At 47.9% G+C, this 14344-nt stretch overlaps 1 protein-coding gene across 2 annotated transcripts; it reads right to left on the reverse strand.

Annotated features, from left to right (window-relative positions):
- Positions 1–6699: 6699 nt before the first annotated feature.
- LOC109739580 (uncharacterized) lies at positions 6700–10907 on the reverse strand. 2 transcript variants are annotated; one of them, XR_002227092.4, is made up of 4 exons: positions 9247–10821; positions 9067–9114; positions 8532–8597; positions 6700–6965 (listed from the first exon to the last, which is right to left on the reverse strand). XR_002227092.4 is itself a non-coding variant. In XM_020298661.4 (3 exons), the coding sequence occupies exons 1-2, from the start codon at positions 10748–10750 to the stop codon at positions 9080–9082; spliced, it is 1539 nt and encodes a 512-aa protein (XP_020154250.1). In that variant the 5' UTR covers positions 10751–10907; the 3' UTR covers positions 6700–6965; positions 9067–9079. The 2 variants fall into 2 exon arrangements, 1 of the variants encoding a protein (XP_020154250.1); XM_020298661.4 differs by lacking the exon at positions 8532–8597 and having other exon boundaries at positions 9247–10907.
- Positions 10908–14344: the final 3437 nt, after the last annotated feature.

Raw genomic sequence — 14344 nt, forward strand, 5'->3', positions numbered from 1 at the left:
CTAAAAAAACATGAGACGATCTAGACCAAGTATACAGCTTGCATCCTCCTAATGGAAAATATTCTTGCTGCAGCAAGGAGCATTTCTTGTCTATGAAGCAAACAAAGCCCCACATTGATTTTAACCATGCGTGATAAAGATCTGGCCCGTTAATTGTTCGCCGAATATTTGGGCCCAATTACGGCCCAGTGAATTTCGGCCTGTTAGAGGCCCGATGTAGACATGGGCACATTTCAGCCCGGTGTGTCTTTCGGCCTGGAAATGGCCAGTGCTGCCCATGGGCCATATATGGTCCGGCGTGACATCCGGCCCTCTAACGGCCCGTGATCAAGGTGGCAATAGTTAAGCCCAACGTGAGTTTGGGCCTGTTAAAGGCATGTCGTATAATTCGGCCCGTTGATGCCTCTACTAAGCTTTCGGCCTCTTAAAGGCCCATGATATTAGTGGGCCAACTAAGGACCGAGATATATATTGCCCTGGTAATGGACCGTCCTATAAATGGGCCAATAATGGCTCGGTCTACATTTCAGCCTGCTGAAGGCCCGTCGACGACTAGTGAAAATTGAGGCCCAACATGCATTTCGGCCTGCTGAAGGCCCATGGTTTCTTCTGGGCCATAACAGGCCAGCAGAATATTCAGCATGTTAACGGCCCGAAGCTACATGGGCCCAACTAAAAGCTGGGTCCACTAAAGGCCCAACTACACTTTGGGCCGAATATAGGCCCGTGTAAGTTGTGGGCCTGGCGCAAAGTGTGAAGGCCCCAATGGCCTTTCAGGCCAAAGAAAGTTGCAGGCCGGCCCAATTACGGCCCAGTAAGGAGAGGTAGCTGTTCAGGCAGTCCCGTCTATATCGTGTACACGTACGTACATACGGGCGGGGTCTCGAACACGTACAGCGATGGCGTCTTGTTCATTGGCAGCCAACCGACTGGGTCGGGATGGAGAAACAGCGTCGTGTTCATCGGGAGGCAACAGACTAGGTCGAAATGTGTCGTGTTCATCGGGAGCCAACCGGTTGGACGGAACAGCCGAAACGGGGTCTGGCGTACCGCAAAACGGAGGAAACAGACTTGTGTTCGAGCTCCTACGGTCGAAACGGGGTGTTGTTAATCTGGAGGGGTGTGGCCTACCGCAAAATGGAGGAAACGGACTTGTGTTGGAGTGCCTACGGTTGAAATGGGGGTCCTGTTCATCGGGAGGGGTGTGGCATACCGCAAAACGGGACTCCACGGGCTACTGTTCATCCACTGTCTACTGCCTCGCTCCAGCCTCCACGGGCTACTGTTTATCCACCATCGACCTCCTCCAGCCTCCACATGCTACTGTTCATCCACGCACTACTAGGGAAAAGCCTAGTAGCAGTGCGGGTTTTGGGTGTATCAGTAGCGCGGGTGCCCGCGCTACTGATACGGGCGCCACAGCTAACTTGTAGCAGTAGCGCGTGTTGACACACGCTACTGCTATACATGGTTAGCTGTAGCGTGTGTTGCAGACAGCGCTACTGCTAATTATCTATAGCGGGTCTTATACCCCGCGCTACTGCTATTACTTTCAAAACCAAAAAAATCTCGATCCCGTGCGTGTTGTCAATGGCAGCAGTGGTTCGATCTAGCAACGGTTGGCGTCGCCGGAGGCATGAACGGACAGCGGAAGCCAGATCCGGCGGTGGCTGTTGGAGAGGGCCCGTTTCTATGGAAGAGCCAGGCCATGGCGTGGGGCTCCTCTTCCCGACCATGCCAGATAGCTCCGGGTCGTCCATGGCGACGACCTGCGCGGGCGTGGACATGGGAGGGCGAGTCAAACCAGAGGGAGAGAGAGAAAAGGAAAACCAAGGGAAAGAGGAAGGTGATGGAGGGAGCAGCGGAGCTAGTCACCGGTGGTGAGGTGCTCCAGTGTGGTGGCGCGGGGCGGCGGCTTCCTAGACGTCGCTGAAGACCGGCGAGCTCCTAGACGCCGGTGGCGCGAGGCGGCGGCCTCTTTCGGTGCCACGGAGGAGGAGGGGCGCATGGGCAAGAGGTCCATGTGAGAGCGTATGGAAAGTGAGAGGAGAGAGTGACGGAAGAGAGGAGGGATTTCGGGGAGGAGATGGGGATTCAGCCGAGGATATGGCGACTTCACCTACCTCGTACATAGTAGTAGCGAGGGGTATAAAACCGCGCTACTACTATCAACTTAGTAGTAGCGCGGGTTTATACCCCTCGCTACTACTATGGCATGTCTCGGGGGCACGGTAGAGACCGCTTAGTAGTAGCGAGGGTTAAAAACCCGCGCTACTACTATCAACTTAGTAGTAGCGAGGGGTAAAACTCCGCGCTACTAGTAAGTAGCAGTAGCGAGGGGTATAAACCCTCGCTACTAGTAAGCGTCTGACTATAAGCTTTTCCCTAGTAGTGACGGCGTCTTCCTCCTGCCTCCACGGGCTCCTGTTCATCCACGGGCTCCTGTTCATCCAGCCTCCACCGGCTACTGTTCAACCAGCCCTCCACGGGCTACTGTTCATCCAGCCCTCCACCGGCTACTGTTCATCCAGCCCTCCACGGGCTCCTGTTCATCCACCCCCAACCGGCGGTTGGGGTCTTGTTCATCCAGCGGCAACGGCCTCTACTACCACGAGGTCCTGTTCATCCAAGCCCCACCGGAAACTGTTCATCCAACCCCCAACAACGCTCATTGTTCATCAAGAGGCAACAGGTTCGATCGGTTTCAGTTAGCGGTAGTAGCGAAGGAATCGCTCGATCGGGTTCAGTTAACAGTCAGGGATCGATCGATCGCTCGGGTTCAGTAACGTGTAGCCAGTGCAATCGCTCGGGTTTAGTAAGCGAACGCCTCGCTCGGGTTCAGTTAGAGCCCAACGCCTCGCACACAAGCGCGTACGTGTACGAGAGAAACGCGCAAACCTCTGTGCATTGCTCGGTCTCGGCCACCCACCGTAACCGGGAACTCCCCAATATTTTCCTCGCCCTTGCTTCTACCACGATTGTTTCTGTCATGGACGGTCCAAAGAATGTCATGCAGCTGCGTCTCCGGCCCGCCCAGGACGAAAAGCCCATTTTTTGTCATGATTTTTTGTCATAGAAGTAGGAGCCCACCACATTTATGATGATACCGGGTTTTGTCACAATTATCGTCATAGAAGTGTCATAAGCATGACAGAAAAAATTTCGTTCAGCCCAAAATGTCACGAATGTGTCTTTTTTTGTAGTGACTGCCTCTTCTTCTCCGACGATTGTAGATCCGGCGCCACCATCTCCCATGGTTTCCACACCTTGCTTGTCATAGGATTCTACACCTTCACCCCTATGTCTTCTTTGTCACCTTCGCCTATTCCGGAGATCCTTCCTCGTATTCCTCCATCTTTTCCTTAGTATTATACTCGTCGTCCAAGTGTTGTGGATGCGTCTACTGATGTGCCATCTTCCTCGTCTCAGCCTAGTTATGGCTTGCGTCCTCGTCCACTTCCGCTTATTGATCGCCTTAGTTTTCCAAGCACTGGGTTATTCTTGAGCCGATTTCTTATCGTCAAGTTGTCGTTCATCCTGAATGGTAGTTTGTGATGGCAGAGGAGCTTGCTAGTCTTGAGCGTACCGGCATGTGGGATCTTGTTTCTCTTCCTCCTAGTGTCCGTCCCATCACTTATAAGTGGGTCTACAAGATTAAGACTCGCTCCAATGGTTCTCTTGAGCATTACAAAGCTCATCTTATTGCCCGTGGCTTTCAGCGGGAGCATGGTCGTGATTATGATGAGACTTTTGCTCCTGTGGCCCATATGACCACTGTTCGCACACTTCTTGTCATGGCCTTTGTTCGCCACTGGTCTGTATCTCAGCTTGATGTTAAGAATGCCTTTCTTAATGGTGAGCTGCGTGAGGAGGTTTATATGCAGCCACCACTTGGGTATTCCGTACCTGATGGCATGGTGTGACGTCTTCGTCGCTCTCCCTATGGCCTCAAGCAAGCCCCTCGGGCCTGGTTTGAGTGTTTTGCATTTGTGGTGACTGCCGCTGGCTTTTCAGCGACTGCTCATGATCCGGCGTTGTTTGTCTACCTTTCAGCTCGTGGTCGGACTTTTCTTCTTCTTTATGTTGATGACATGATCAGCACTGGTGACGACCCCGAGTATATTGCCTTTGTGAAGGCATGTCTTAATGAGCAGTTTCTTATGTATGATCTTGGCCCTCTTTGCTACTTTCTTGGGATCGAGGTCTCTTCTACCTCTTATGCCTTTTTTATTTCCTAGAAAAAGTATATCCATGATCTTCTTGCTTGTGCTGCTCTTACTGATGGCCGCACTGTTGAGACTCCCATAGAGCTCAATGTTCACCTCCGTGATGCTGATGGTGATCCATTGTCTGATCCGACGCGTTATCGTCATCTTGTTGGGAGTCTTGCCTATCTAGTTGGCACTCGTCCGGATATCTCTTATCCAGTCCATACTTTGAGTCAGTTTGCCTCTGCTCCCGACCCACTTTGGTTCACTACAGTCATCTCCTTCGTGTTCTCCGATATCTTCTTGGCACAATCTCTCACCGTCTGTTCTTTCCTTGCTCCAATTCATTACAACTTCAGGCCTATTCGGATGCTACATGGACTAGTGATCCCTTGGGTCGCCGTTCACATTCTGCTTACTGTGTTTTTCTTGATGATTCTCTCATTGCCTGGAAGACAAAGAAACATACTACAGTTTCCCATTCCAGTGCAGAGGCTGGGTTGCGAGCTATGCCTCTTTTGATGGCAAAGGTGACTTAGTTACGGTGTTTACTTCAGGACTTTGGTGTTTCTGTCACTACACCTACTCTTCTACTGTCAGACAGTATCTGACTACTGCCTGACAGTACAGGTGCTATTAGCATTGCGCATGACCCTGTGAAGCATGAGCTCACCAAGCCTATTGGTGTTGATGCTTTTTATGTGCGCGTTGGTGTGCAGGATCAGGTTATTGCTCTTCAGTATGTGCCTTCCGAGTTACAGTTGGCGGATTTCTTTACAAAGGCACAGACTCGAGCACAACATAGCTTATATCTCTCCAAACTCAGTGTTGTTTATCCACCATAAGTTTGAGGGGGTATGTTAGAGTATATATAGCCATGGGAATACATGTTGCATATCTCCTAACATATACTCCCTCCGTCCGAAAAAACTTGTCCCAAGCTTGTCCATCAAATGGATGTATCTAGCACTAATTTGTGATACTAGAAACATCCATTTGAAGAACAAGATTTTTTGGACGAAGGTAGTAGTAGACAAGATTGATGTTGAACCACTAGGATATATGCATGCCCCATTGCAACACATTGGCAGTTAACTACTCTCTCCATCCCATAATGTAAGACATTTTTTTACATTAGTGTAGTGTCAAAAAATGTCTTACATTATGGGACAGAGGGAGTAGAAATCATTAGAGAACTGAATAATCCACATAAAGTTCTCTAAATGATCCAACAAAAACCATAAATAGTTCCAAAAAATACACATGAAAATAATTCCAGAATTTGGAAATAATAATCAACTAATCTACAAACTAATTGATAATATCATCTCACTACACTCTTGAGAAGATCATCTAGGCTTAGCAAGGTTAATACAGAACATGAAATCAAATCTTCCTCTCATGCCAAGTGAGGATTGAGATTGGACTGCAACCTGCGCAAGCCCAGCCCCTAATTCACGCACACAAAAGATAGAATTATAATTGGTGAGTTTCAAGCAAAAGCACCAAGAAAACAAGAACCCGGGTGGCTGTTTACATGCGACATTAAGCTCATGAATTCTTAAGCTTGTAAATTCATAAAATAGAGGAACAAAAACAATATGATTTCACGGTCAATGGTGACATTTGTAAGCCTATATTTCATTACAACGATCTCGTCATGATACATGCAAGCTTCACTGTCCTACGACTAGCCTGCTACTATGCCGAGTTATACATGACAACAAGAACATCAGGAAGTACTGCAGTTCAGATTCAAGAAAAGAGAGCATATACTCTTGAGATGGACAAGAAAAGAAAATGGAGAACAAAACAAAACAATCAGTGCTTAATTAAACTATCCTTGCTAAAGAAAATGACAAAGCATGAAATTTTAGCTTCACTTTTTTCAGTTATTATCTACACTAGTTTTGGTCTAAAAGTAAACAAAAATCTCAAGCATAAATAACTTAACTATCTTGGTAAAAAAATCTTGAACATACAGACATCAACAACAAACAAGGGAATCTAATTCACGGGCTAATTTAATTTGATAATACAGAATGAACTAGTGAACCGGTGCCCCAAACTATACTCATTCAACCCAGCACTAATTTTCAAATAGTCCCGCCATTAATCCTAGGCATGAAGAAACCAACAAATCAGTTGATTTGCCAGAAAATTCACCAAGCAACAGATCTAAATCCAGTGTATCAACAACTAGCTAAGTAACTACTGCCTGCTACATTTGATATGTCGATATGATGATGCACACCACAAACTTCTTCCTCGTTTCTTTCCTTGGGCCTCGTTTGGGAGGGGAGATTTTCCAGCACCAAGGGGGTTGGGAATTGGAGGGGATTTGGTGATCCCCTCCCCTCCACCCAATCCCCTCTAATCCCTCACCCACATAATTCCCTCATTTGCTTAAACTTCTAGAACAGCAGCACAGCACAACTTAGGTACTAGCAGCAGCATACAACAGCAAGCTTGCAGACCAACAACACCACCATACAACATCAACAGTACTACAAGACTTGCATTGCAACATTGTGAAGTATCAAGCCAACTTCCAAGTGCAATAATTCATACTCAGTCGCTCATCTCTGAAGTATCAACTCATGACAAATTATATTACACATTATTCTTACCAACAAAGGTAATGCGGGAAGAAAATAAGTTGTGCAATTTCATCGACACCCCGTTTATTTGTTCTACAAGCGCTGTGACACATGGCTCTCTTTGTGATTCTTCATATCTCTTCAAGCCATGCAACTCCTGAAAATAAGACGAAGGCAGATTCATCAACCTAGAAAGGACAGTGATGATAGCTGTACATATAAAATTAGCATAATCATATTAATTATTTGCATTAATAATTTTGCATGATACACTGATCTATCATCTTGCACAACAAAAAAGAACTTGTAACATAACTACAATCCAAAGAATATACCCAACCCTCAGAATTTCAACAAAGTAAAACATGACATGACATTAGATTTTACTCTGGTAGTAATCTGATTTCCTCATAAATAAATGCCACGTCAAAGCTAGGTACTTCTTTTGGTAATCATATCTTGCAAGAAAACATCATTCAGGGCACATGAAAACATGAAAGGTGATAAATAAACAGCAAAAGAGGAAAGGTTATGTCACAGCTGAATGCTATGCTAGAGAGAGTTCAGAGGTGGAGATGAGTTAACATGGTTCTTTCAGTTTCATGTACCATGTCTCAAGCACCACTATTCGAAATTAGGCATGATCAATGCAGTTTACTGAACAAGATGTTTAATACCAATCAGAGAATTAGACATTTAATATATGGAACAAGATGTTTAATACCGATCCGACATGTCAGACAAAAGCAGGGTAACCAGCAGAGATATGAAGAATCACAAACAGAGCCAATCAGCACATATAAAACAATCACAGGAACTAAAAATGCTTCAAAGTTCAGACAGAAAAATATGAACACTTCAAAGTAATATATCCTCCTATTATGTCTCAAATGTTGATAAGAGACAACTGTATTCCTAGTGAACGTAAACTAGAGGGTGCTGCTGGGTGTGGATTTTGGTGGAGTCAGTCCTCGCGTTCCATAGGAGCCTCATCAGTGGTGATGGGAAGGACTTGCGCCGACGACCGTGGTGGTGATGGTTTTGACGGGGTCAACTCTGCATCGGCTACGAGATCTTCCGTTAGATCACGCTCCACGGCCTCCACGCCCCGCGCAACGCCGCAGATGGCCTGGATGCTGCAGCCTGTGAAAAGGCTCCTCGTACGTGTAGGCCTTCGCGGCCGGGGCAGCATCCAACCGAGTTATCTGCTCATGTGTTGAGAGTTTACATCTCCTTGTAAGCCCAGTGCCTCTCGCCCCCACTTGCTTAGGTAGTCGCGTGTGCTCATATCAAGTGATCAATCTACTGACGTGCTTCTTCATATTTCATCTATATACGAAGACTATTCACTTTTAATCTCAGTTTGGACAAACTGATACAGGAAGGTGATTTTAGTTCTTGATCGTATTTCATGTCTATCCATTGAGTAATGGATCAGCTGGAAATAATAGTTCCTAATTGCCATTTTTTTTCATCTATATCCATCGAGTAATGAAGCGGCTGAAAAAAATGGTGCCTAATTGCCAAAGCTGCACTGAATTCTGAAAACTTGTATGAAAGAAATCATTTCACGCACTGAATTCTGAAAATTCTAAATGTTTAGCAGAGAAAAAGTTCTAACTGTATGCAGCATAAAAATTGAGCATTCAATTTCATATATGCAAAATGTTGGGATACAAATTCTACTTTGTTCTGCTTTACTTAAACATGGAGAAACCAATACCTTAAGTATGCAACCGGTGGTTTGGTGTTTCGCTAAATGTTTTTCTGAGGGTCTTTGGTAACCCAGCTACAGGTTAAAAATGGAGATGTAAATTCTCAACACATGAGCAGATAATTCTGTTGAATTTGCTAAGGAAGTAATCTAGACAACTTATTTTGGGTATAAAGCAGGTGACTGAATCCATGACGCCATTGTTCAAACCTCATAAGGTGGCCAAGTACTGAATGTTAATTGTAATGTAAGTTTCACCAAATTCCTGTACTGTGACCTTCCAAATATGCAAGAAAGTTTGCCGTTTCTAAAAAGAGGTATATTTGGTTGTCTATCCTGCCAAATAATCGGTGATACCAGCCTAAGTGAGCAACTAAGAGGAGTTTTTTTATTCCGCGATGAACTAAGAGGAGTTGATTGATGCGATGGTCCTGAAATTTCTTGAACAAGTAAGATAGTTGGTGCTCCATTAAGTGGCCTATGTACACAGACTACTCCGTCAAAAAGCTTATTGTTAATGCATATAGAAGTTGAATGGACTTACCAGAGACAGCATGTCAATCTGATAGCTTCAGAATGGTATCTGCATTGCCTATGCAGAGAGAGTAAACAACCTCAGGACCAAGAATAAGAAAATGCACATTTTCAACTGAATATTCATGGACAAAATGGATGTTCAGTATTCGTAGATTTTGAATTCCTTGTTTAGACAAGTTAGAGATACCTATGAGTCGAGCCAAAGAAGGCTGCCTGTAGTACCGAGCTGGAAGAGGAAGAGGAAGAGGCCTATCTTGTTCCTTCAGTTTTTCTTGCCAGGTCCATGGCTCCTCCTTCATCAGCTTCTTAGCCTCCTCTTCATCATATTCAGCAGGGTCCAACGATGTCAATGACATCTGCTTCATCGTTTCCATCAACATTATGTGAAGATCCAGACTCACGGTATGGATGTGCCGCTGGAAATCAGAGCTGATGATGTCAGGAGGGATGTTAGGATTTCCAAAATAGTCAGCGAGACACACAGAGGCAACTACGGTCTTGTGCTGTGGGTTGATGGCAAGTAAATATCGCGCACATGTCGGGATGAACAACCAGTTGCTCTGGTTTTCACGCCATTCACCAAGTGCAAAATAAACCATCTCATGATCATTTGGGCTGAGGAGGGGGTACATTGGAGTTAAATTCCTTGGCAGATCGCCAAATCCATTGAATTCCCACAGAGCCTCGAGGCTGATCTTGTACTCCAGCTTCCACTCGAGCCCTTTTTGGCACAGCCACCACACGGTTACGGCGCGGTCCTTGAGATCAATGGGCTCAAGGAAGCCATCGATGGAGACAAACCTGACATTGTAGAACGGGGGGAATTTACGCCACCAAGTTTGGAGGGTGGTGCCCATGGTGCGGTAGGCTTCTGGCCGTGCCACTCGGCTGTTGCTACGTCGATGATCCTTGGACTTTTCAACCAACTCTTGGGGCAGGGGAAAGAAGCCAAACTTGAGAATGTATTCTTTATTGTGGAGCCCTGTACTGAAGAGGCCGGGGTTGCAGAAGGTGACGCCCCTCAGAAGATCCGCCCAGCAGCTCATGCCACTGGCTGAAAAGGTGCAGTCAACTTGCAACGAGCTCTTGCCGATGAGTGATTCAACGCCAACTGCCTTGATCTTGGACCACGGTGGCACGGACGAGGAGCTGGGTTGCCAAACCAAGAGTGCATCCCCCTCTCCATCCAGCTTCCCCAATAGGGCCAGCGTGTAGTCACCATAATTGGGGCGCACGATGAGAAGGCGAACAGTGAGACCCGTGAATAGCCATGAGGGGTCTTCCGGCGCAGGGGCCATGTGCAGTGATCCGTTGTCGGCATCATAAACCAGATATACAATGCGGCTAAAGTCATGCAGAAATGTGGTCGTGAGGACGATGATGCCTTGATCAACGGCTTCGACCTTGGTCAATGGGCTGCCGCCTCGGAGGCCGAGACAAGATAGGCCTGGCGGTCCGCTGGCGAGATGCAGACCAAGGTGTAAGCTCTCAACTACCTCAGTGGCATAGCCCTGCATCTCAGGAGTGAACCCCACCGCCGTCTTCTCCACGCACCTGAGTATCTTGAATGGCTGCAGGCCGATCAGATCATTCTCATCATCGTCGTCAAAGTCCGTGCGGACGCGGCGGTCCAGCAGGCAGTCGGGCGGCAAGACAGCGCCACCCAACATGGCTCTTTGCGGCAGATCCATGGAAGCTGCGGCGGGTGAGAGGGGGGAGCGGGGCGGTGCGGTGCGGTGCGGCGTCGGGTGGAGTGGGTGGGGTGTGGGGGGGGGGGGGGGGGGGGGGGGGGGCGCGGCGGCGGGTGGAGAGGCGTCGGGGTGCGGCTGAGGCTAGGGTTTCCTCAGCAAGAAGGCCGATGGGGAATAAAGATGAGATGTATGGGCGCGTGCAGCCGGGCACCGGCTCTTTCGGTCTCGTGAACCGCACGGGAACTCATGGCCTTTTTTTCCTTTTTTTTTGAGAAAGCTTTATTTCCATTTTACAAAAAGAAAAAGGACGCAACCTCCACAATGGCACAAGGATAACACAGACTACTTATTATATATTAAAAAGAACAAAAACATAGCACATGAAGATGAATTCTCCAATCTTTGTCCAAACACCTGGAAGATGAATCCTCGCAGCTTAGGGCAACTCCAACGTCGTGACCCATTTGGTCCGCCGCGTCATTTGAGTCCGTGCGGACGAAAACACGGCCCAACCCGATGACGGAAACGGACGAGTGTCAGTTTTTTTTTGCCGCGACCCAATTCTGGCCCAACCCGGGTTTGTATGGACGCAAACTCAGCACGAACGCTCGCGACGCCCTCCCTTATCCTCCCCTTGGCACATCCGTCGGTGTCACATCGGACATTCTCCCTCCATCCACACTCGACACCTCCGTCCATGCCGCCCTCGCCGTCCACCCACTTTCGGCCGCTTGGACGCTACCCAGGCCTCCATCCACATCCACCCACTTCCCCACCTCCACGGCGCATCTGAGACCCACTCTTGGTGGCATTTGTTGCCTCTGCTTATCGCCGGCGTAGCACAAGAAGGGGCGGTCTGCCACAGCCGCCAGGACCGCCCTCGCCTCCACTTCGACAGACTTGCTACCTGTATGGGAAGGGATGGGGCTCTTCACCGGCTGCTACTCCACCACAACCGCAAGGTTTCGGCGTTTTGCCCACAAGGTAGCATGGGTAGCGGGGATGAGTTCTTTTTCAATAACTTCATATGTTCATGAGACGATGAGGATCTTGTGGTTGCGGCTATGGTCATCAATGACCATACGGCTATGCAGTGGCCGAGGTTTAGGGGGTCGATTCCGGGCCATGCTCCGGCGTTGAATTGCAACAGAGAGAGTGACCATTGCCTAATCTTCACCGATTAGTTTTAGTTCACGTCCCCGCTCTATATATAATCCCAAGCTTTCCTGGCGCCACTTTCGGATGGCGAGACATGTGTTCAACCGTATTTGGAAAGGACTGGTGGCGTATGATGATTACTTTAGATGCAAGAATGATGCCCTTGGAAAGATTGGCTTCTCCTCTTGTCAAAAATGCACTGCAAATATTCAAATGCTTGCATACGGAATTTTCTGTGATCTTGTGGAAGAGTATGTCTGGATGAGTGAGTCCACATGCCTTGCATCATTGTCTAATTTCATACAAAAATGTGTGATTGGGCAACTCATATTCAATTTAAAGATGATTTGGTTGAGCATATGTGGATTCACCTTAACAACCAATAGATGTATCGGCTCTTTTTGTTTCAACATATTTGTGACAATTTAAAATTCATTTGATTGTAAACTATGACATTTTTATTTGGTTTCAAACTATTCATTATTGTCATGTAAAAACTATGTGATTTATTTGGTTGTAACTGTGTGCAATGTTCCTTTACAGTTAGATTTATATGTATGAAAGTGTAAAAGAATTGTGTAAATTTGGCCGCCTACGATGAAGGCCATCCTGGGCAGTCTGATCAAGGTGCAGCTACTCAACACCAATACCACAACGTAATTCCCCTAAAATAGCTAATCCAGTCTCCTCTAGTAAGCACAACAGGCGGCTTTAGGGCCAAGTCGCTCCTCCTCCTCCAAGAAAGAAAGCTAGGGTTTCTGCCTCTTGCCGGCGCCGCCGCAGGTCCGCCTCGTCTCCGGTGGCCCTAGGGCCATGGGGGAGCGGTGGATCCTGCCAAGGACCGGCGGGAGGGCTCCGTTTTCAGTCGTTTTTTCCTGTCTTGTTAGGGTTTGTGTCATGCTCAGGAAGGCGAGACAGCGGCGGCTCCCTGAAGATGGAATTGTTGGAAATATGCCCTAGAGGCAATAATAAATTGGTTATTATTATATTTCCTTGTTCATGATAATCGTTTATTATCCAAGCTAGAATTGTATTGACAGGAAACTCAGATACATGTGTGGATACATAGACAACACCATGTCCCTAGTAAGCCTCTAGTTGACTAGCTCGTTGATCAATAGATGGTTACGGTTTCCTGACCATGGACATTGGATGTCGTTGATAACGGGATCACATCATTAGGAGAATGATGTGATGGACAAGACCCAATCCTAAGCCTAGCACAAGATCGTGGAGTTCGTCTGCTAAAGCTTTTCTAATGTCAAGTATCATTTCCTTAGACCATGAGATTGTGCAACTCCCGGATACCGTAGGAATGCTTTGGGTGTACCAAACGTCACAACGTAACTGGGTGGCTATAAAGGTGCACTACAGGTATCTCCGAAAGTGTCTGTTGGGTTGGCACGAATCGAGACTGGGATTTGTCACTCCGTGTAAACGGAGAGGTATCTCTGGGCTCACTCCGTAGGACATCATCATAATGTGCACAATGTGACCAAGGAGTTGATCACGGGATGATGTGTTACGGAACGAGTAAAGAGACTTGCCGGTAACGAAATTGAACAAGGTATCGGGATACCGACGATCGAATCTCGGGCAAGTAACATACCGATTGACAAAGGGAATTGTATACGGGATTGATTGAATCCCCGACATCGTGGTTCATCCGATGAGATCATCGTGGAACATGTGGGAGCCAACATGGGTATCCAGATCCCGCTGTTGGTTATTGACCGGAGAACGTCTCGGTCATGTCTGCATGGTTCCCGAACCCGTAGGGTCTACACACTTAAGGTTCGATGACGCTAGGGTTATAGGGAATAGATATACGTGGTTACCGAATGTTGTTCGGAGTCCCGGATGAGATCCCAGACGTCACGAGGAGTTCTGGAATGGTACGGAGGTAAAGATTTATATATGGGAAGTCCTGTTTTGGTCACCGGAAAAGTTTCGGGTGCTACCGATAACGTACCGGGACCACCGGGAGGGTCCCGGGGGTCCACCAGGTGGGGCCACCGGCCCCAGAGGGCTGTGTGGGCCAAGTGTGGGGACCAGCCCCTAGGTGGGCTGGTGCGCCTCCCACAAGGGGCCCAGGGCGCAGGAAGGGGGGGAAGGGGGAAACCCTAGGCTCAGATGGGCCTAAGGCCCACCTAGTGGTGCGCCCCCCTCTCTCCCCCCCTTGGCCGCCCCCCAAGTCCCATCTAGGGGCTGGCCGCACCCCTTGGGGGGAACCCTAGATGGGGTCGCAGCCCCTCCCCTTCCCCTATATATATTTGGGGTTTTGGGGCTGCCATAGACATGAGAACATCTCTCTCTCTTGGCGCAGCCCTACCCCTCTCCCTCCTCGTCTCTCGCAGTGCTTGGCGAAGCCCTGCTGGAGTGCCACACTCCTCCATCACCACCATGCCGTTGTGCTGCTGCTGGACGGAGTCTTCT

This window comes from Aegilops tauschii, chromosome 5 (genome assembly GCF_002575655.3).
Source record: "Aegilops tauschii subsp. strangulata cultivar AL8/78 chromosome 5, Aet v6.0, whole genome shotgun sequence".
Lineage (NCBI taxonomy): Eukaryota > Viridiplantae > Streptophyta > Magnoliopsida > Poales > Poaceae > Aegilops > Aegilops tauschii.